The sequence below is a fragment of the Chlorocebus sabaeus genome, chromosome 10 (genome assembly GCF_047675955.1).
Source record: "Chlorocebus sabaeus isolate Y175 chromosome 10, mChlSab1.0.hap1, whole genome shotgun sequence".
Lineage (NCBI taxonomy): Eukaryota > Metazoa > Chordata > Mammalia > Primates > Cercopithecidae > Chlorocebus > Chlorocebus sabaeus.
In genome coordinates, this window is record NC_132913.1 from 68754921 (window position 1) to 68779540 (window position 24620).

At 35.4% G+C, this 24620-nt stretch overlaps 1 protein-coding gene across 1 annotated transcript in view; it reads left to right on the forward strand.

Annotated features, from left to right (window-relative positions):
- The window catches only part of ITGA4 (integrin subunit alpha 4), a 77313-nt gene that overhangs the window by 35441 nt on the left and 17252 nt on the right, over positions 1 to 24620 (forward strand). Inside the window, exons 12-17 of the mRNA XM_007965535.3 lie at positions 1004 to 1094; positions 1657 to 1702; positions 2064 to 2218; positions 4920 to 5074; positions 16061 to 16210; positions 18118 to 18194. Coding sequence (XP_007963726.2) covers positions 1004 to 1094; positions 1657 to 1702; positions 2064 to 2218; positions 4920 to 5074; positions 16061 to 16210; positions 18118 to 18194 — 674 coding nt within the window. The remainder of the gene's footprint in view (positions 1 to 1003; positions 1095 to 1656; positions 1703 to 2063; positions 2219 to 4919; positions 5075 to 16060; positions 16211 to 18117; positions 18195 to 24620) is intronic.

The following is a 24620-nucleotide window of genomic DNA, read 5'->3' on the forward strand; positions in this document are numbered from 1 at the left end:
TTTGATTAACTGTGTCTTCGCCTTGTGGCTAGAGCTCCATATTTCATGAAGATTGCACAGGGAGATCAAACACACATATGATACTCTGGGTTTCTTTCACTGTTGAGTAGTAAGATGACAGCACTTTAATCATGTCTCAGAATCTTACTCTGACTTCACTTTTGTATGTTGAAAAATCATGGCATTTCAGTGCCTAGAAAAAAAATGACATTCATATGCAGAGAAGAAAAGTTTTTCCCTTGATATTTGCATGGAAATATTAGCTGGCAGTTATTTTTGATTAGGCAAAAATGAGCAAATGGTTCTCTGTAATTGACATAAAAGAAATGTATTTGCCTAGTAAACAAAAATACTAATTTTCTTCGTATGAATATCAGCTTAATATTTATAAACCTGTATGTGAACATGAAATTAGACATGTGGAATAGAAAGTACATATCTGGCTAGGATTGTTCTTGTTAAAAAGTCGGCTTTTATCAAAAGCCTCAGTCATAGGCTCCGCTAAGTGATTATAGACATCTTGTTTTCCAAATTACTTATTTAATTGTTCATGTTGGGAAAGGAAGTAAATACAGAGCCTGAAGGAGACCTAAGGAAGCCAGGCATGGTGGTGTGCACCTGTAATCTCAGCTACTCAGGAAGCTGAGCTGGGAAGACTGCTTGAACCCAGGAGTTCCAGGCCAGCCCAGGTGCCATAGTGAGACCCCTATCTCTGAAAAGACTAGAGAGGGAGTCAGGACTATTTTAGAAAATCTGTACAATATAATTTTCCCTTTGCTCACAAAGTAAAGTAAATTTTTTTAGTCACAAAATAAATGTTATCTGTTCATTTCAAGCTGGAAAATTTTGTCACTCTTGGAAGTATTTGATTTAACTAAAATGTAACTTTGTTAGTAGATGTGCCAAGGCATGCCTGGGAAAGCTCATTATTTAGCTAAATCATTGCTTCTCTGGTATATTAGTATTCAAAAACTACTTCCCACTCAACTTTCCTATTTTTCAGAGAATTGAAGGACTTCAGATCAGCAAATCGTTAAGTATGTTTGGACAGTCTATATCAGGACAAATTGATGCAGATAATAATGGATATGTAGGTGAGTAATTAGTTTATCATAATTTATAAATTGGAATAAGCTCTATTATAGATGCTGCTTTATAGTGAAGTACATAATACTGGTATGCAAGACTTCATCTTACTGATCATTTTTTTATTCATTTTTAAAGTTCTCCTTAATTCAAGGATGGGCCTAAAATGATCAAGTAATTCCTCAGCTTAACAGTGTTAGTTACTCAATGTTATAGTCTGTGTTATTGAAAAAATGAAAGCACTCATGAAAATCAAATAGATAATGAGGAAAAGAAAGAAAACTTATTTAGAAAGGAAATTTGAATGTTTCTAGTCCAAAAATTGAATTTTGTTGTAGTAAACTTCTTTTGTCATAAAGTTTATGATACATCATAATGGGATGACTGTTGTACATGAGTAGATTCAGAGAAAAGAGGAATGAATTGTAAGATATTAGCATATATCTCTAATTTTCTACAAGTAGTGTTTTTAGGTAGTCAAAGGTGATACGTAGTTCAGTACTTATAGCTGAAAAGTAATTCTCTTTGACTAATGATGATCATTAATCTGTGTTGTTTTTTATCCTCCAGATGTAGCAGTTGGTGCTTTTCGGTCTGATTCTGCTGTATTGCTAAGGTAAGATTGATACATTTCACTGCTTAATGGCAATTTGGTTTAATTGTAAATGATGGGAGGCAGTGTTTAAAATCAGCAGTGGTAGTGACCTCATGATACTCTTGGTATTCTGAAGTTTAATTATTGCACTTTAGGGTATTTTTTTCACCTTACAGAGTTATAATTAAATCATCAAAGTCAATATTTTTGGACATTTAAATAAAAAGTTATTTTTCCCTGTGCACAGAAATGTAATTAGTATGTACACACATAATAAGGAAGACTCATGAAATTACTTGGTCAGTGTAAACTGACAAAACAAATGCACTTCTTAAAGAAAATAATTCTGTAATTAACATTGCTAATTTTATTTCCTTCTCAGGACAAGACCTGTAGTCATTGTTGAAGCTTCTTTAAGCCACCCTGAGTCAGTAAATAGAACGAAATTTGACTGTGTTGAAAATGGATGGCCTTCTGTGTGCATGGATCTAACACTTTGTTTCTCATATAAGGGCAAGGAAGTTCCAGGTTACATTGGTGAGTATGCCTTACAAAATTAATCCTTGATGGGGTGCAATTCTTTCATTAATCCCACAATCCTGTTTGGAGCCCTCACCGGTTTTCACCATGGAGATCTTTAGAGCAGGGGCAAGAAACTACCTGATGCATACTTTTCCTCTCCATCTTCCAAATTCTTGCATTGTTCTAACTAATGAGTTGGGCACATTAGAAGGCTGTAGTTGTTTAGAGATTATGAGAAGCAAAGGACATAGTATCTCTTGCTAAGTTAGTTTAAGGTAAACCAACTGAGCTTAACCTGTGAAATCTTTCTTCATATTTTATCCAATTTCAATAATTGAAGAAAGCCAGGCATGGCGGCTCATGTCTGTAATCCCAGCACTTTAGGTGGCTGAGGCTTGAGCCCAGGAGGTCCAGGCTACAGCAAGCTGTGATCACACCACTGCATTCCAGCCTGAGCAATGGAATGAGACCCTGTCTCAAAAAAATAATGATCATAAAAATATTTTAAAAATTCAAGAAGCTAGACCTGATTCTATCTTATATAAATAATATGCCCGTTAACAATTTACTGTGACTACAAGCTCCTAAGAACCATACCCATTTCCCTATGTATAGACAACTCAATTATCTGCTCTGGAGAACGTATCATTGATACAGCTCATCCAAAATCATGGTGGCGAATTCCAAATCATGTTTATGTGACTTTATAAGCATTTTTTGCTAGCAGATTAATGTTCCTAATTGTTTTATTTAGGCTAATATGAAAATAACTACTAGTGAAACTAGCCTGTGGTAGGAGAAGAGCATATCTGGGCATATCATTTAGAGATTAATAATTCTTAATATTTATGATCCTCTATTAGGACCTGTCAAGAGTTTATTGTATTCATGACCCTGCAGGCTGCTGTTATCTAAACAGCATGAAGGGACCACATACTTATTAAATAATACCATGGATATGTAATAGATGTCTCAGTATGCATTAGGTACACAATGAGCCTGTACCTGAAAGGTACACAATGACTCTGGTATCTCTGCTTTAGATCAGACTTATTTTTAATAGTGCCCTGGAAAAGTCATGGCCAGAGCTACAGTAATAAGAGGGTGGGCAAGCCTTCATCTAGTTATTGATTTGAAAATGGCAGTTTGAGAACCTGACCACACAGTAAATTACACATTAACACAGACAAGCTGATGGATAATCTGAAAGACACACACTGAGTAGATGGGGCACTTTCCTCTTATGTAAAACCAGTGTTTTCTCTACTAACAATTCCATTGTGACCAGATATTTTTAAAAATAGTTGAAGACAAACATATGAAACACATCATCACATTATTAGAGAAACATATCTTAGAATTATCACAAAATGACTCCCAGGAGAAATAATTCACATGACAAGCATGTTTAATAAAACCAGGACATTTTGACTCTTACTAGTAGTAAGAGTCTTACTAGTAGTAGATTATTTTTCACCTCATTTTCATTTACTCTTTTTCTGAACTCAGGACAATGAACTTGTAGATAACTATTTCAGTTGCAGTGCTATTTCTCTGAGGTATTGAATCTCAGTTATAATTTTGAAATCCAATTGGCTTGGACTTCATTATTTTCCAACTAAAAAGATGACTGAAGGATTTATTTGAAATATATAAAGAATAATATAGATTTTATGCTTGTTTCCTTGAAATAAGTAGGTAAAATTCTTCTAGAAGTGTAAGTTACTCCTAAAATATAAATGAACATGTCAATAATTACATACATTCTTTAAACTATCACATATGAATTATTGCTTCTATATAATGAGTGACACCTCAGAAGAATATTATATTTAGCTTGCATGGCAAAGAACCCATTTAGATTCGTGAAATGGATCTCACTTTCTTGGTAAGATCTGGCTTGGAAGTTTTTGTTTGCTTTTAACATTTCTTTCTTTTCTTTTCTTTCTTTTTTTTTTTTTAATAATTTGGAGATCTTCATGAGCAGATGAATATTTACTATGTCAGATTTGAAATAAACCCTGCCAAACCGCTAGAATATTTATTGAGAGAATTTTTTTTTTAATTGCACAAATTAACACTGGAAGGTCAAATCAGAAACCAATAACATGTAGAGGAAGGACAGATAATCAGGGCATAAGACTGGGAAGATGATATTTTTAAGAAAACCATATACATAGATTTGACTTAATCATGTGTTCACTTTGTGTATAAAAAATAAAAAGCCTTCAGATCAAACAAATCTAAAATTTTAAAAAAGGCATATATAAAATTAGTCATACAACCACATAAGATAGAATTTTTCCAAGTAACATTTGAGCAAAGTGCTGTGTCTATACTTTCTTAGTCAATGTTCTGAGGAAAAAATGACTCCAAAGGAATCTGAACCATTATGCAAGACTTTTATTAGCAACAATGTTTATATTTTTGAAATTTTTATATATAGGAGGTTTAAGCAAATAACTGAAGATTTTAGTGTTAATAGAAATCTAGAGGAAAGTTCATAAATCTTTATTTATAAAAGTAATTTTTAAAATTTGTATTTTTAATTGTTCCCTCTTTCATATTTCAGGTTAGTCTTTAAAAAGCTGTTTAATAAAGAGAATTCCAGATATTATTTCCAGTAATCTATACAACTTTGACTATTAGCACTTCAAAAATAACAATAGATGTATTTCGGTAAATAGATTAACTGTGATTCTCTATATTTTTGCAGTTTTGTTTTATAACATGAGTTTGGATGTGAACAGAAAGACAGAGTCTCCACCAAGATTCTATTTTTCTTCTAATGGAACTTCTGACGTGATTACAGGAAGCATACAAGTGTCCAGCGGAGTAGCTAACTGTAGAACACATCAAGCATTTATGCGGGTAATGTAAGCTATTTTTTATTAATGAATATGTGAACTTCAATGTTGTTGATAGAGAGCAACTTATCGTATTGGTGTCTTTTTATAAAACGTAGATAAAAGCAACTGTTACCCCTCCTAAACTATGACCTGTTGCTCCAGTTAAAGTATTAGACAGTCTCAACCCAAGTAACTCAGAGTCCTCTTATTGTATCATCCTTTTTCACATTTATCACATTTGACCTTATCATTTGAAAACACTTGCCTTTTCCTTTCTAAAATTTCATTTTTCCTATCCCTTTTATCTACTTGCCTAGAAATACACATCTTCAGTAGCTCAACTGAACCTCAAATCTTTTCCATGGTACGTTTCTTGGGGTGGGTCAGGGGAGGCGGGGAAGTTAGTTTGTTTTTCATAGGACTCCAATGAAGCAGAATACAACATGGCTGCTTTTGGATTATGTCTTTGTCTCCGTGCCAGCTTTGTCAGTGATGTCAGTGGGAACTCGCACAGTTGTAGCATGGTGGGGATCATCTGTGGGCCAGGACGACAGCTCTCATGATGGTTTGGGGTATGTCCTGCCAAAGCACAGTCGATTTCGTGTTTCTTTTATTAAAACACTCATTCCCAAACTGATCATCGCACTCCTCACATTGGTCAAATTTTATCATATGAAGCCGTGCCAGGTCTTTTTCATTAGGGAACGGTGTACTTCATCAGAAAATCTATTGTCACAAAAAGCCAAACTATTCCCAGGAGCCCTTTCTGGGATTTCAAATAGTAGCTTCAGCTTAGGGCTTAATTTCCCCTTAGATACTTATTCCAAGCAAATGTAAGCAAGCATCATCAAGACTTCAATACACTATTAAATGCTAAGAGCAATAATCCCCATGCTATTTCCTCATTTCCCTTAACAGTTTTTATTGTTGTACTAGAATAAAGCTATTAGATGGTTCAGAGCCAAAAGTATAGAATATTAATGTAACCATCATTTATATGGTAGGAATTAAAGAGGTTCTTTTTTTCATGCTTCATAGATGTTGTTTTACTTACCTTAGTCAATTGTAGAGACAAATATTGAGATCGTTTTAAAGGCAATAAAAGGGCCAACATTAGATGTTTACAAAGAAACACGTTGTGTTAAAAATTTGCAAAAGTGATCTGGTTTATTTAGTCCTGTGTTTCTTGGCATCGTTCCTATAAATAAGGGATCCTCAAAATTGTACACCTTTTTTGGAGTAAATTTGTAGCAGAAATGATTACCAAAGGTAAGTATTTTGTTGCATGTATATCTGTAGTGTTACCATGGTTTTAATGGTAGCAGGATTCAGCTATTGCCTTTGTACCATATTGCAAATATTAAATGATAGCACTTACTCCTGGGATTGTACATGGCCAACACAACTAATAACAGAGCTCTAATTCTAGAGCCAGTATTCTTAACCAGTGCATGTTCTGTGTTACAAGAAAGGTAGAGGTCTATAATGAAATTTTAGAAAGCCACTTTTTTTTTTTAAGATGGAGTCTTGGTCTGTTGCCAAGGCTGACTTTTTAAAAATGATCGTTTCTTTCAGTATCTTTTTCTCTTCCTAAGTTACCTTGCTTGTGTTTGGAATGCTTTTAAAACTCATATAGAAAGGCAAAAAGTTACTCCAACCCTCTCCTTTGTAACAAACTCACACAGAAGATAAGAACCACAGTTGCAGCTACCCTGAACTTGAGTTCTGTCAAGGAGCTGTAGCTGTTACTTAAGAAGGTATAGGAATGTAATGAGTATATTTCCCACCTCCACCAGGGTGATAGCCCAGGGAATTAGGAAACCTTAATACTCTTAAGTTTCTACAGTCTGAAAGCATAAGACAGCAATCTGAATTCTTCCATCTTCCTAATACTAGAAAAGAAGATGCATAGTGGTTGGGATGCCTGGGTTGTTCCTGTGTTCCATAAAACACATCTGGTACCATGGTACCAGGAGTGGGAGTGTTAACATATGTATGTATTTTGTCTCTGCATTCCTTACAATGAAATGAAGTGATATTTGTTAATTATATACTCCGCCCACAATCCCCACTTGTCAGAGGACTCCCTGCCTGCCTGTTGGTTGGACATGCTTTACTTGTATAGTTGTCCCTACTGGCCATTCACTCAATTAATTTGATATTTATTGAGTACTTACATTGTGTCAAATTCTGTATATACCAGTGAATGGGACATATAAAGATTATTACCCTCATGGAACTTATAGTCTACTGGGGTGAGACCAAAAAATATGATAAAAATATACATTTTATAGTATTTTGGAAGATACGGGTGATGAAAAAAGGGCAGAGTATAGAAATGTGCAGTGCTGGAGAAGGAGTGAAATGTACAATTTTAAACAGGATACTCAGAGTAGGCTTCATTCAGAAATTGACAGCTGAGCAAAGACGTGAAGGAAGTAAGGAAGTTGCCCATCTAGGGCAGTTGTTCTTAGTTTTAGGGTGTAATAGCAACACCTGTAGGGCTTCTGAAGACACAAATTGCTGGCCGCATCTAGAATCCCTGATTTAGTAGGCCTGCAGTAAGGCCTGAGAATTTGCATTTCTGCAAAGTTCCCAGGGGACCCATCCTTTGAGAACACCTGGTTCAGAAGAAGAGTATTCCAGTGAGAAAAGCTGAGTCAAAGGCCTGAAGAATGTACCTGGTTATGTTAAAGAACAATAGGGAGGCAAGGATGGCTAGAAATGTAAGCAAAGGGAAGAATGGTGGAAGGAGAGATTATGCAAAATCTGTGGCTTTTTCTCTGAGAGAAAGGTGGATCTATAACAGCGTTTTGTCAGAGAAGTCACATGATCTAACATAGGTATACAAAGGAACACTCTAGCTACTGTGTTGTGAATAGAGTAGGAGATAAAGAGTTGACACATGGAGAAGAGGCTACTGTGGTAACACAGGTGAGAGATGGTTCCAACAAAAGTGGTGGCAGTGGATATGGTGAGAAGTAGTCGAAGTCAATTTGCTGACATCCAGTTTACAATTTGCTGACAGACTGGATGTCTGGCATCTGAGAAAGAGGTTCTATGATGACTCCAGGGTCTTTAGCCTGAGCCACTTGGAGAATGTAGTTTTCATCAGTTGAGACAATATTGCAGGAGAATACCTTTTGAGTGGAAAATTCTAGAGTTCAGTCATGGGCCTGCTAGCTAGAGAGACCTATTTTAAGTGTAAATATCAACTAAGCCTTTGTATATACTCATCTTGAGTTGAGGACAGGCAGAGAACAGGAAAGGTAACTTAATACATCTTTGGCATATGGATGGTATTTAAAATCATATTAAGATGGCTGAGATCAGAAGAGGGCCAGTGTCTGCACTCTGGGCCCCTACAACATGAAGAGGTTGGCAAGAAGAGGCCCACAAGGGAGATAAGAAGGTTCAATCAGTAAGAAAGGAAGAAAATCAACAGTGTTTGGCATCCTGGAAGTGAAGTGAATAAAGCCAAAGGGGAAAGCATGATGATGTTTTCTATACGGCAGCTTGATCGAATAAGACAAGGGCTGAAAACTCGCCATTGGATTTATAATGTGGAGGCTGTTGTTGGTGGTGACAAAAGCATTTCAGACAGTAGTGGCGGGGGTGGGGGAAGGAAAGGAATCGGAAGCATTATAGCTTATTCTTTCAAAAGTTTTGCCTCAAAGGTGACCAAAGAAATGGAATTGGGGGTCAGTAGCTGAAGTGGAGTGAAGAGTTCTCTGGGTTTTTGTCTTTTAAGACAGGAGAAGCATTAGCATGTTTTTATGCTGATAGGCATGCTGCAATAGAGTGAAAAACTTGGGATATATGTAACAGGGGAGAAGAGCTGGAACTAAATTCTTGAAGGCAAAAAGGGAAGGATTAAATGTACAAGTGAAAGGGTTGGTTCTAGATAGGTATGTGCATGATTCATCTGAGTATGTGCTTGCAGGTGCTGAGTAGATGTGATGGGGACTATGGAAGTTCTTGTCTGATTGCTTTAATAATCTCAGTGAACTAAGAAGCAAACTCATCAACCAGAGTATGGATGAAGGAAGTGGTATTTGGAGTTTGAGAAGATGTGAAATAGTCTTCCAGGAGAATGTGAGAGTAACAAAATACAGGGTGGTTGTCAGATGGTGTCTGGGACCACTTGCACTCATTGTCATAAACTGAGTGTAGCCTGTGTGTTTGTGTGTGGTCTTTTTTTTTTTTTTCCCCCAGTCACGTTCAACTTTACAGGCAGGAGTAGATGAAGAGTTACAATTAACCAGGGTTGTGGTTTGATCAAGAGAGTGAAGCAAGCAAGGAGCATGCAGCAGGAGGGAATATACAAGGGAATGGTTATATTTTTGGTTGCGAAGTTGAAGCAGGCTAAGGAGGGGAGGGGTCACACCAAGAGGGTGAAGGACCAGGAAAGAAATTTCAATCGGAGAGCCCAGTACAATCAGCAAATTGTTGGGATTGACTATTAAAGGGATTGAGCTGCAAAGATGGCACAGATATAAAATGTAAAAGCCTTGGAGACCTAAAAGTAAGGAAAAGATTGAATTTTGCTTTTATTTTTGCTGACAATTCTTTGATTACCTTATGCAAATGAAAGCTTTTAAACTTAATTACAAAATCCATTGTGTTCTTTGATGGTGGGGAATTTGGCTGTCAAAAAGACTCCAGATCTTAGGTTTATATAAAATTTATGTTTAAAAACTTATTCTCTTTTAATCACAATTCTTTAGTTTTATGCTAGATCTTCTTGGACTAGAGGTGCATTTTTAATAGTCTAATAAGGATCTATATCACTGTCATGTAGATTTTTGTTCTGGCATGTTATTTTTCTGAGGCTGTGTGTTCATTTATCTGGTTTGTAGGGGAATCAGTTTTCGTAAGTCTAATCATAATTAAAATAGTATCACACAGGATTACTTTGCTTGACTGGTCAAAATTTGTTCCTCAAAAAATAAGGAAGAAATTGTCTTTTTTTTTTAATTTAAAAAAAAAACCTTTGTATTTTAGTTGATTATAATTAGGCCAAGCTTTAATTTTTGCCATCAGAGCCATACAATTATTAGCTTTTGCTAAAGAGTTCATAATGATATTTCTGAAATATAAGGGAAATGGTTAATTTCATTTATACCTTTTAGTGTTTTATCTATTGAAATCCTCTTCTATTAGACATTGCTTTTTCCTCTATGGAAAAGATGTTTCCCCATTTATGTAAGTATATGAAAATCTTTGTTTTTGCTTTATTTAAATATACAACTTCATCAAATTTTAGAGATTTCTTAGGACAAGGGATAATTCTGAGGCAGTTTTGATTTAGAGAAACCCAAACTGTAACTCGAAGCAGTTTTTAGACATGTTAGAGCAGCCATGGTAGTGAAACTTCCCTTGAAATGTTGACGGATGATATCTCTTGGTTGATCTTAATGGAATCTCTGCATCAAAATATCCCCGGATATTTGAGAAGAGAAGAAGGGTGCTACATTGGGATAACAAAAGAAGCAAAAGATTGCCTGTTTGTCTGCATTTCCGATAAAGCTAGAACTACTGCGTTAGTTGCTGAACAAAGAATGCCTGTTCCCAGAGATATTCTGAGAGCCAGTGAATTCAGTGGCCTTAGCGTGTTTTATTAAAATCATGATATCAACCTACCTGTGTAGATTAGTTAATTCTTTTCTTTCTTTGATTTCTCAAATTCCTGAATTTTAGATTTCTGAAATACAGGGAGTTTATTTTGCTATGTAAATCTTTAGGTGACTTCTAAAACTCATCTTTTTTCCATAGTAATTTCAGGAAAACAAATGTGTATTTGATTAGTAAATTTTTTTGTGTGTTTTTTAATTTCATTTGCTTATATTATTGAGTCATACATGCACATAGCTTAATGAAATGTCATTTACTCCAAAGAAGAAATTTTTTTAATGATAGCACACTATGGACTGATTCATATATGCAGACATTTCTGCTGAAAATCTAAGTGTGAGCAAACTATATAATTGTACCAATATTATAGTATTCTAGAAGTGAATTGATTATTATAACATTTTAGTTTTTTGTTAGGTTGCAAGATCTTTGAGGCAGGGTATTATCTTTTGCATATTTGTATTCTTAGAGCTAGCACAATCCATTACATAAGGCAGAAAATAAATATTTAACACATTTATGGATGCTATGTTCTTGGTGCTATTTAAAAAATTCTGTAAGAAAAATCTGAGAATGTTCTATTGGTATCATGGTTAGGGCATTTGTCTTGGGGGTGCTGTCTTTTCTCAGGAAATTGTAGTGCCAGATGTTTAACAGTTCTCTACCACTTGAGACAAGCTTACTACAAAAAGGGACTGCAATTTTACAGGATGGTGATGGGTCAGGTACCAACCTATGTCTTGGTCTCAGCTTTTCCTTCCCAAGCCCTACATAAGCACCAGAGAGGTATTTCAAAAATCTAGTCATATTCCTTGCTTAAACTCTTCCTATGTAAGAGCCTCCCCAACCCCTTTTATGTGTAGATTAGGTGGCCCTACTTCTTCTGTATTTGGGCATGTCTGTATCAGAATATTCATCCCCCACACTGTCTACGTGGATTTGTGGAACATAGATTGGGACAGGCGCTGACTTTCAGTTTTGTATCCCTAGAGCTGCCTTGGACACAGTAGACCCATGAATAGATAGCTTCAGATATTTATTCCTGATATTATTGTTTAGTGATATAAAATTTTTTGACCCACCCTTTAAATAAACTAACAGGAGGACATGGGCCTGTTGCTCAGCTCTCAAGTTGGCCAGAAATACAGATTTCCATGAAAGTCAAGCAAGAAGACAGACGTTATATAATTTCAGGCATGTGCTAATTTGCATGCTTGTGGGCACCCTATTTTATGTAATTGTCCATAAAAATGTGGCATGGAATCTTCATTATTTTTAATATACATAGCACATGCCCATCCAAATTTAAAAATTTAAACAAATCTACTTTTTTACTCCCAAATATTTAATCACTTTAAGACATTTTTGATATTACAGATTTTGTCCTTAGGTGGAGCTGCTAAAGTTAGTGTGTATATCTGTCAAATACAGTTTTTGCAAGAGTGCATGTACATTTTATATATTGCAAGAAAAGCGTAATTAATAGCTAATTAGGATAATGAAAGTAATATACACCAGATGTAGAGAAGACCTTGTGGAAAATTAGTATGAATTAGATAGCATGTGATTTGGTCAAAGCAAGCTTGTTGAGAAGAATTAAAACAGTGGACATGTGGAGGGACAATCAGTGGCCGTCTAGCTCCTACACCTAGGGAATAATTTAATCAAGTTTGCTATTGTAATACTCAGGGCTTCAAGCTGTTCGGTTTTCACAAGTCGATAACTTGGGATTTGGCCTTGATTCGCAGCATTCCTATATGGTCAAGGTTTCATGTTGAGATGATCCCTTACCAAGTAATTTAATAAAAGCATCTCTGTATAAGAATGGAAAAGTAATCAGGGATCTTGAGTACTCTGATTCAGGCTCCAAATGTTCTCAATACCATTTAATAAATAGAGGTCTACTCCTTGTTCTGTAACTAATTTTCTATTTAATGTTGATTGGTTGGCAGTAGTTCAGTTTTCTTATTCCTTCCAAATGTTCACCAGAATCTCTTATTCTAGGAAACCGAAATTTAGTAATTCCTTAGTTGGCTTATATGCCTGCATTTTGAAGCAACATACAAATTTTGTTATGTCTGCCTTATGGACACTATGTCATTTAATCATCACAACAATAAGGTATAGGTATAACCACCATAATTGTTATTATCCCAAATTTCAGATAAGATAACTAAGCCATAGACAAATTAAGAAACTTGCCCAATGTTACATAGATAACAACTGGTGGACCCCAGATTTGAACACCAGTGCTTCACCTTTAGACCACTATTGCTTTTAACCACTCTACACTTAAATTGATAATGTTGTAAATGAAAAGAAAAAAAAATTATATCCTTTTTGTTTATAATAACACAAAGATATAGAATAGTCTTTTATGTGATGTGTATCATCTTTGTTAAATTACTTCATTGATTTTTATCAAAAGTTACTATATAAATAATATAGCAATACAGCAATAATCTGTGTGATAGGAATTTTTTTCCCTATTCCTTAAGGATTATTAATTGATGAGCTTTGAAAATTATCTATTCCTTACCTGCCTTGGGGCAGTAATGTTTAAGCCATATTGCAATCCTGAAATGTCTATAGATAAATAGAAACCTGGTCCACTGACATTACTCAGTAGGAGGTCTGTCAATTGCAGTGTCATGGGTCTACCCTGAGGAACTCATCTAGCATAATATAAACCTCAGTTATGGTTTAAGTTAATATGTCTAGCCTGGGTGAAAACACTTGACTCTTTAATGGTCAAGAGGGAATTTGTTGAATCTATTTTTTAAAATGAGAAGAACCTATAGATTGAAATGGCCATATGAAAAGTAGAGTAAAAACTGAGCCTTAAATTATTAGTATGAAAGATACCACAGTCTGTGACCAATTCTTCAAATTATCTCCTGAGTATAGCAACAATTCTAATACCAAGAAAAACAAAAACTGTATAGATTTTCTCCACTAGTTTCTGTGTAGGTGGGCTATATGTGGTGATGTGAACTGCTCTCATATCCTGCGATCATTTCTACTTTTAATTTTTGCAGTGTCTAAAATCTTATTTTATAGATTTCTCATCGACATGGCTTTATGTAATTTCTCAATTGAATTCTGTTATAAATCCTCTTAGGTTACTTTAGTAGTAAAATCTTTTTAGCTTACCCTTTTAGAAAAGGAGGAGTTTGTTTTGTTGAGTGCCCTTTGAAAATCACATTTCTGACTGTGGACTGCTTGAACAGGTGCTTTCTAAGAGACACTGTGTTTTGTATGTTATTTGATATTCATATACACTTATCCTGCAGTATCCATGGGGGATTGGTTCCAGGATACTATTCCAGGACCCCACTTGGATACAAAAATCCAAGGATCCTCAAGTCCCTTATATAAAATTGTGCCATATTTGCACTTAACCTTTGTAAATCCTCTCATATACTTTAAATCATCTCTAAATTATTTATAATATGTAATACAATGTAAATGCTATATAAATACTTGTTATACTCTATTGGTTAGGGAATAATGACAAGAAAAAAATCTGTACATGTTCAGCACTGATGCAACTATCCATTATTTGCCAACTATTTTTGATCCAAGGTGGCTGAACCCACAGATGTGGAACCGATGGGTACAGAGGGCTGACTCTCTTTGTTTTCATAGACTTGAAAGTCTAGGACACTTTTACTATCTAGTGAAGTGCTTACTTAATCGAATGACAAATGCTTTCAAAGATATTTTCTTGTTGATTATTTCACTGTGTGTAAGAAAACAATTTTGAAAATATTTTTTAATGATGCTAGCAAATAATCAAATGAAAAAATCATTTGTAAGTTGATAGAAAATATTTTTAAAAGAAAATAATGTCTGCATATACAAATAAAGGTTAAAATATAAGAATTGACAATCACTTGTAATAAACTCGAGCTGTTTCTTTGGAGACAGAAGACAATGAATTTTAAAAATCTGACTATAAAAAAAAAGCTTGTGACCACATATCAACAAGAATAGGAGTAAGAAATGCTGTGTAGACATTAGTTAAGATATTAAGTGTAGAAGAATGTTATACAGGGCAGAATGGATTGTGAATGGGTTACAATTTCTGCGTAATTGGTAAATAAATTCAAGAGTTCTTTGTGAAGTATAAAAGCACAATAAACTTAAAAAAAAAAAAAAAGGCCAGTTGCAGTAGTTCAAGCCTGTAATCCCAGCACTTTAGGAGGCCGATGGGTGCGGATCACTTGAGGTCAGGAATTTGAGACCAGCCCGACCAACCTGGTGAAACCTGGTCTTTACTAAAAATACAAAAATTAGCTGGGTGTGGTTGTGCATGTCTGTAATTCCAGCTTCTCAGATGACTGAAGTGGGAGTGTCACTTGAACCCAGGAGAGGGAGATCGTAGTGAGCTGAGGTCATACCACTGCCCTCAAGCCTGGGTGACAGAGCAAGACTCTGACTCAAAACTGAAAAAACAAACAAACAAACAAAAAAAAACTTTAACAACTAATAAGAAATCAGTAAAGTGATCAGTATATACACTTAGATGTACAAAACAAATACTTTGCCTATATACCATTCAATATCTGTTAGAAAATATAATAGAAAAGTTCCATAAAGAAAGAAAAAGGCTGGGTATGGTGGCTCACACCTGTAATCCCAGCTCTTTGGGAGGGCAAGACTGGAGAAGCCCTTGAGCCCAGGAGTTCAAGACCAGTCTGGAAACATTGCAAGACCCTGCCTCTATAAATATGAAAAAATTGGCTGGGCATGGTGGTGCGCACCTGTAGTCCTAGCTACTCGGAAGGCTGAAGAAGAAGGATCGCTTGAGCCCAGGAGTTCAGAACTGTGGTGAGCTACACTTCACTCCAGTCTGCTGATAGAAGGAGATCCCATCTCTTTTTTTTAAAAAAAGGGAATAATTAAAAAGGATGTTTTATAATATCTGGAGTCAAATGAATCAAATTTAATCAAAATGTTATTGAGAGAGATAGAAAACATATAGAGTAATGTTAAATGAGATAAAAAGCACTTTGAAATGATTTACAAAAAGTTTACCATGAAAAATATGTATAATACCAAGTTATCTTTTAAATGCATAGAAAATAGCAGGGAAGAAAATACTCCCAAGTATAGACCTTTATAACTATTATTGGATGGTATTATTTTTCATTTTTATTCTTTTTGTGTTTTTCGTAAGAAACGTAAATGATTTTGTGTGATATGAAAAAATATATACATCTTCATTTTTTTTAACAGTTTAGATGAAAGATAAGTATTTGCTTTGTCTTCCATGTACAGTGTTTGGCCTTATTCAGGAAAGAAGTTTTATATTTTTTTAATCTACATGCTTGTTTTTGTTATTAATTCATATGGTTGTTATTTTCCTTAGAAAGATGTGCGGGACATCCTCACCCCAATTCAGATTGAAGCTGCTTACCACCTTGGTCCTCACGTCATCAGTAAACGAAGCACAGAGGAATTCCCACCACTTCAGCCAATTCTTCAGCAGAAGAAAGAAAAAGACATAATTAAAAAAACAGTAGGAATATTTTCCTTTATCCAAATTATTATGTGGCATTTAACTAAATTTTTAAAATATGGCATCATTCTGAAGAAGTGAACTATATGTCAGAATTTTTTTTAATTTTATGAATTTTTAAAAAGATAAAAATAGATTTATGATGTGTCTTGTTTTTCATTTCTTTAAATTGTTTATATTCCCTTTAGGATATTGAACTGAACATTTTAAAATATGCATTTAATCACAACAGTAGATTATCATATAAAATGCTACTGTTCTATTTTTGATGCCTTGCCAGTGAAGAGAGGTATTACTAGAGAGAAATCATAATGGGAGAAGGTTGTACTTACAAGTTAGTTATTCAGTGTCATCATGTGTCCTCAGTTTATCTTCTTCTTCTCATTCTCTATCTCCCTTGCTTTCATCCTACTCACAGATTCACTCAAGTCTTCATAATCAAATTTCCTTGCTTAGTTTTATCCATTTACAGACACATGTGTTTATGTTAAATACAATAATTTCTTTTAAAAAATCCATTATATGCTTTTCAGCCACATCCCGGGATCAATTGCATTTGAGATGGATCCTACATTCTAACCAGTGAACCATTTTCTAAATTATCCCAAAATATTTAAGTTTCACTGACAATGTATTTATTCTCAGGAGTCCTGTTGTTCAGACCTTTACTGTCTGCCAACACAAAGACATAGTGTTTGTCCAAAAACAGGATGTGTCTGGGCATTGTAAAAAGCCTTCATTAAAATGTTCACTAATGACACACAGAATGTAAAAGATGAAAGGGACATTTAAAGGTCTAGTTCATATCCTGTCCAGACAAAATTGCCCCATAGTCACTTTAAGATAATTGAGCTTACAATCACCACTAGTCTAGTCTAGAATATAGGATCAAATAAAGATAACTGAAGAGCATATTTTTCTCTATACCCTCATATGAAAATATTTACAGAAGTCAGGGGTTGTTTTTACTCTTCTGTTAAACTTCAGTCTTCAACATCAGCTCTTTGTAAATGTCTTTAATAGTGAAAATCTCAATATTGCAAGTACACAAGCCAAAACCTTAGCAATTTGTAGTTATATTAATTTATATTTTGATTCTTAGAACAACCTGCTTTACCAACAGAAATGAGAGAAAAAAAAATCGTATTTATTTAGAGAGATATTTACACTTCTCCCCCAACTGTAGGCACGCTATTTGACAGTACTCTAGTCACTCCACACTTAATGAGCCTGGCTCCTTCTGACTTCCTAGATGTCTCTTTGTTTTCTGCATCTGTCTCTCTTTACCTATTCCCATTATCTTCTCTTTTATCTCTCTCCATTTTTTCCTTTTGTCCAGCTTATGCCTTGGGTCTTCCTAGGTCCTTTGTAGTATTTATTGATCTTATTAAAAAGTTCAGAGTTAATTAAATTCTGGAACCCTTATTTAATTTTGTTCAATGTTTCCTATATGTAAAATTTCTAAGTATCTCCATGTAGCTAATTTCAGTGAATATAAAATCACTGTCACAACATCTGCCAAAATTAAGTGCCATTACTTACATGTAATAAATGGGATCAAACTGCAGCACCAGAAAATTGAGAGGAACCCAAAGAAAAAAAAATCTTGGTAGCTAATAAACTCCTTTAATGCCTTTAACTTTTTTTCCAAATCTATTTCACTTATAAAATTTGGGCTTTAAATTTTACCTATGTAGAACTTAACTCTTTTAGCCCTGCAAGTAATTGTCATTTGAACCCTAATAATTCTTAAATTGAACTTTTTAAAAGAGATAAAATAAAGAGTTGTCAATTTGATGTATCAATTTTTTCTCATGCATCACAGATGTCATCTTCTTTAAAATATATATATGTAAATATACTTGCTGATTAAATCAAAATAAAAAACATTGTCATTTTATTTCCAGATAAGCTTTGCAAGGTTTTGTGCCCATGAAAATTGTTCTGCTGATTTACAGGTTTCTGCAAAGATTGGGTTTTTGAAGTAAGTATATGTGGTATAGTCTCTGTTATTCATCAAGGGCGGGTAATGAGTGTGTGCATTTGCATTCCCAAAAGAAAAGGAATATGAGCTAACCCTTGAAAATTAACAGCATTTAAAGAATTAGCAACACAATGGTTAGTTTTTTTATTGCCCAGAAAATTGCTTATATCACTGAGACTGATACATAATCCAAGTATGACAAATTTAAAAAGGAATAAACCATCTTGCTCTTCTAAATTCATAGAAGGGGAAACAGAGAAAAAGAAAATAGATGTGATGTGCTTTAGAATAGCATCTAGCACAAAGCAAAGACTGGATAATTGTTGGTGGCTGTCATTATTTTACGATGGCAAATAAACCATTGCAATTTTGTATCATATCTGGATCCCCTATATTCAAATCATTTTGCATATCAAAGAGATGATGTGAAAATAAGGACCAGAGAGAGAGAGAGAATGAACACTTCAGGTTGAGGATTGATCATAGAAGGCAAGTGCAAGAGGGGAAGCAGATGCATCAGTGACAGGGCAGGAAAACAGGGAACTATTTTTGGGAGACTGGGATATAAATGGAGCAGCTTTAATTTGGGGCATGTTGAATTTGGAGGGACTTTTATTTGTGGCATTCCACTTGAAAATCTAGTTCAGGATTATGTTTGGAAGTTCCTCTATTCATTAGTAACTTGTGAGATGGCCCAAGGGATAGAAATGTGAATTTTATAGAGGAAAAAATTATGGATCAAATCTTGGGGGACAGTTTTATCCAAGGAGATTAAAAATGGGGAGTCCCTGTAGGAGACTGAGAAGGCATCTTCAAGGAATTAAAGAGTACCAAGTCCCTGGTGAAATAGCCAATGGAGAATATAAAAAGAGAGACAATATTGTAAAATTTGTAAAAAGATCAGATAGCATAATGTCTAAAGAAAGGTCATGGAAGTCAGCATTTATTAATAAAATGTGACTGGTGGCGAAAAAATGGGCATCACTGGGAAATGCCAATATAGAACTCTTAGTGCAGAAGTAGCCAAATGAGCATAAACCAGTGTCTCTTGAGTTTCACACCCACCCACATATCAAATTCTCTATTAGACATGTCCTTTTGGGTGTCCTATAGTTTCAATCTGCCCAGGCACTATCCAGGAATGACATGGCTGTTAGAAAGTTACCAAAGCCAGAAACCTAGGGCTCAATCTGCATTCTTTTCTCTCTTTGTTCTTGATATCCAGAACTATTAAGTTCTACAATGCTACCACCTAGATGTCTTTCTTATCCATCATGCTTTGATATCTCTACAGCACTATTACTCCAAACTAGGCACTCACTATCCTACCTGGGTCACTAAGTTCTCCTGCTTTCTAGGATACTGGCCTTTGATTTTGCATTAACATACACATGTGATAACAGTGCTTCAGTGGCTCATTTTAGACTTAAAATCTAAACTCCTGGATGGTATTTTTCACCAATTCCCCAGGGAGTTTTTCCATCAATGTCTGAATACTTATGGTTGTTTGGCTGTGCCATGCTCTCCTAAACTTCTGTATCTTCTCACTTCTTCTGCCTATCTACCTGATTAACTTTTATTTATCTTTTAAATCTCAGCTGTTTCCTAGGGGAAGCCCCCTGGTGTTCAGCTACTTAAACTTAAGTTCTGTTGTGCCCTTGGTCCTATGGCACTCTGCTCATGATTATTGAGAGTCTGTCTCCACACTGTCCTGGAAGCTGCTGCAAAGCAGGGTCCTGTCCTTTCATCTTTGTGTTCCCAATGCCTAGCAGTGCCTGAAGTGCTGCAGGTGACTGGAGAGGTTTGCTGAGAATGGAACAATGGATCCCAAAAGGGATCAGATTCATAGGTAGAGGAATTAGCCTTAGTTAAGAATCTCTTTATCTTAAGCTAACAAGCTATGAAAGGGTGCTTGACATTAAGAAATTTCAGTGTGGAAGGAAGGGAAATACAGAGAACTCATGGATGACTAGGATAAAAAGCAAGTTTATATATGGTAATTGAAGGCATTGAAGATATATTTGGGAACTTGAAAGGAATGGAAAAAAATTCAAAATAGCTATTATGATAAAGGACAGGGAGTCAACTAGGAATAAGAAAAAGGTTGACAAATAGGGTTGAGTACCCTACTGTGGTAGGATCACATACGGCCGAGAATCAATTATTTTTACTTAGGTAATGTCAGTTTAGCCTGAGAGTCCATAGTGCAGGGCCAAAAAGCCTTGACCTATTTGATTGATGATTGGACTTTATACTTAAGTTACCCAGATTAACTGCTCAGATAATCCAAAAACAGTGACTACTGACTACTTTGTATCCCAGCATGTAGGGCGGTGCCTTTGATGATTTCTTAGTTGAATAAGTTATAATCTTCCCATTTCTGTATTTATTTTCTTCCTAAACTGCCTAATTGTCTTGGTGTTTTTACCCTCATGGGTCTTTGATAAGAAGACGAGTTGTGTGGGGGAAATCTTTTCTAAGCTGCAAGTAAAGGAGTGTTTTCATTTTCTTAAATCAGACGCTTGTGCTATCACCTTTCATTGCAGTCTCTCTGGCCTACAAGAAAATGAGACATTGACATTTATAAGAAAATATTACTAACTATGCTTCTTTCCTGAAGAATGAAAATTCATCTTAATGAATTCTTTTTCTTTGTTACATGTTTTTTCACAACAAAATACCTACTTTGCACTTTTAATTGAGAGCGATAATATTTCTTGTAGCCTATCAAACCCATTATGATTTTAAATGGCATAATGATTTTAAATGGAGTGTAAAGCTGTGTTTCTTAAGGTGTTGTCTCTAAGCCACCTTTATGAGAATCACCTGGATGCTTGAAAGAAATGCAGGTTCCTAGGCCCCAGACCATCCAAGTCAGAACTAAAGGGGACCAGGTCACAGAGCTTCACAATTAATAGAGCTCCAAGTTCTTATCACACTGAAACCTAAGAACCAATGTGGTGGTGGTGAAGAGCTTCCAGATTTGAAGTCAAGCTGACCTGGTTCAAATCCCATATCTACTGTATTACTAGTGACCTTTTCAGAGAAGACTCTTAACCTCTCTAGACCTCTTTCCTCATTGCTAAGTGTATAAAAATAGTACCAACTTTTTAAGGTTGTCTTAAAGGGTAATAATGCAGACCAAGTGCCTAGTGCAAAGCCTGATTTACACGAAGGCTCAATAAAAGTCATTACTATTTTTGATATATTGTGGTTGGAATTTCTATAGATAAGATTTTTTAGTTTGGCGATAAAATGAAACATTGCCAATTCTATACATAATTCTGCATATAAACTTTATATCCTGAAAATAGAACTGGCTGTGACTGACTCAGTAGTTGCAGTCTTACAAGGTTTGAAGTGGCATGAATGTCCACATAAAGTAGTAGGGGCCATGTTTTTTTAATCAACTAAGAAAGTTACAGGCTATGTATTTCTGTTAGATAAATGATAATTTATTTGAGGACCTTTCAGATGAGAGCGCTTCTAATTAATTTCTTAGACTCACAGTGAAAGGTTCTGACAAAGTGCTTTGTGTTCTAGTAAATTATACTCTATCAGACAAAAATATGTCTCTCCCACAGAGGTGTCCTCTCCCCTTTCTCAGAAACAGTAGGAGAATTGTGACCATATGTTCCATGCATTCTCCCAGCTATAACTCTGCTGGCACTAATGGTATTTATGCGCCCCAGAGCTATAAACCTGTTTTAGGTAAATGTATTTACTCAGTAAAGAACATGAGTTTCTGAAGACCACAATAATAAACTGTCAATAGTACACTAAGCAGTGCTTATCCACTCCCTCTCATCTCTTCATTAAGTTGAGGCTTCCTCCTGTATGTCTAAATGCTTAGGACAATAAACTACATTTAAAAGGACTTCCAGTGCAAAGTAAAGATGAACCAACATGACTTCAAGATTGCAAATATAATAGAAGGTATTAGCCACCACATAGGAAGTTTAAAATCAAATCCTCGATACAGATTACTCATGTAAATGACACCGCAATACATTTCTGCACCTCAGTTGTGCTTCCAGAATCAGTGATGTAAGCTTTCCCTGAACAATTGCTTCTGTATCTGTTAGGAATACTTCTGATTGCAAGTTTTAGAGTAATTAAATAATAGTGACTTCGACAATAAAGATATTATTTTGCATAATCAGTCTTGAGGAAGGATGTTCACAGGTTTGGTGAACAGCTATCAAAGACTGGACATTGATGGTTATCTTTCCAGCTCTCTCAGCTTTTCCTCATGATCACAGTACAGCTGGGCAGCATCAAGCAGGAGAGAAGGGAAAAGAGCAAAAGTGCTTTGTCCCCTTTAAGTTGCCCTTCCAGGAAGGGCAGTGCCTCATTAGATATATTCTGATTAACCAGACCTGTGTTACCTGTTTATCCCTGATTCCGTCATGGTTGGAGGAGAATGGAGTCATCATGATCACAGTAAATTGATCCTGATTCAATTATTTTGTTATTGTGATACATTCTCTGGAGTTGAACCTAGAGGTCTGTCTTCTGAAATATTAAGGGAATGCTGCCTGTCACCTGCATAATCCAGGGCTCTCTTGGCAGCTAAGAAGGGAAATCACCGTTGGCTAGACAATGAGCAATGAGCAACATCTGCCACTATACTGTTAATCCCCCAAAGAGCTAGTCTGATGAAATTGTCCATTTTTAAAATGGAAATAGTAGGAATATTTGCCTCACTGACCGCATAAAGTTGTGGGAGAATGAATTATATGCTTTATAAACTAAGACATGTTAATTACTGGTTCAATCTTTCAATTTAGGATTTTCTGCTCTTCTCCCCTTAACCTCAGTGAGTTTGCCTGTCTTTAATAAAATATTCCTAAATGTCAGGTAATCTGTCTATTCCAATGGGCAAGAATTTTTCATTGTTGTCTTTTTCCCTGAAGTCAGTAGTAAAGGAAAAAAAGATAAAAATTTTACTTAGGCCTGTAGGCTACTTGCTGCAGGTTACTCTTTTGTCAAAAAATTGAGTCGTGTGTCTTGACATAGTGAAGTGTGGTATCAGTTTACATTATATTTTATTCTAGCATCTTGATTAAAAACAAGTTAGCTATCAAGCCCTAATTCATTTTAGGCAGACAAGATGAATTCATTATACTAAGACTTGGGGAGCATTTCTTGCAAAATAAAGCTATATTATTCACTCAGAGAAAAACATAGAGCCTGGTGCTGCAGTACATCATTTTTCTATTTTTCCTCTGTCACTTATTAAGTTATGATTCTGTACGTACACAGTACCTTGATTTGTTTAAGTTACATGGATTCTAGGCTGCTTTGTAAATTTCAAGTCTGCATTATGCATGTTTTAATGAAGAATGAACTATGAGTCCCGGGGACAGCTCTGATTCAGTCTTGTCGCACTTCCAGATGTGCACCTGGTTCTTTATTATGTCTCACAGAGGAAGCTGGTGGGTATCTTTCTGAGAGCATCTTGTTAATGAATCAATTTACAGTAAGATGTATATTTAGGGGAAAAAAAGTAGAATTGTAATTATGGTAATGTGGCAAAATAGCTTAAAAATGGAAAATAAACCAGGAATCTAGCTGCTGAAATGTGAACATTGTGTTTCTCTTTAATTTGCTGTTGTCTTGGAACCTAGCTGTTTATGCAGTGCTTTCACCTTCTGTTGCTTGTCTAAGTGCCAACTTCTTTCCCAAAGGTGTTCAGTGACTAATGCTTTGGTTACAAGCCAGAATATTTTATAAATGTCTATTTCTGGGCAGCTCTTCTACAAGTCTTAATTAAACTTTAATGTCAAGCTGAAGTTTACTTTTAGAACCTCTTAGGTTGCTTTAGTCCTAACATGATTATAGAGTCGGGGTGGTGAGGCGGGGGATGTGGGACAGCCATATTCCCACACATTTCCTCTCTCCCATTTAACAGTGACACCAAGCAGATGCATACTACTTAACCCCAAGGTTTACAACACAGGCACGAGTAAATCACAGCCATTCCCTAAAATGTTGTGGTAGCACACTGTCACTCAGACTCCTCCACCCTGCAGTAGTGCCCAGGGTTTAGAATTACTGCTTTGTTTGTTATTACACATTCTTCCAGCATATCCAACTGCTCAAATCAAGGATCCCAACATAGAGATGATGCATATGGAAGTAGCATTCTTTCCTTTCTTCTCCACGTCTGGAGGAGTTATGAGGACTGGGGGATCATTTTCTCTAATTCTGTATGGCTTATTGGGGTAAAGAACTGCATCCTATGCCATCTGAAACAATGAAGTTTCTATTATAGTCAGAATAGTACAAATAGATTTCAATTAAATATGGTAATATGTTATATGTTTATTTTGTAATTAATTTACTCATCGATCGAATTGCTCTGTAGCAAGAGCCTGCATCTTTTTTCTGTGAAGGGACAGATAGTACATATTTGAGTTTTTG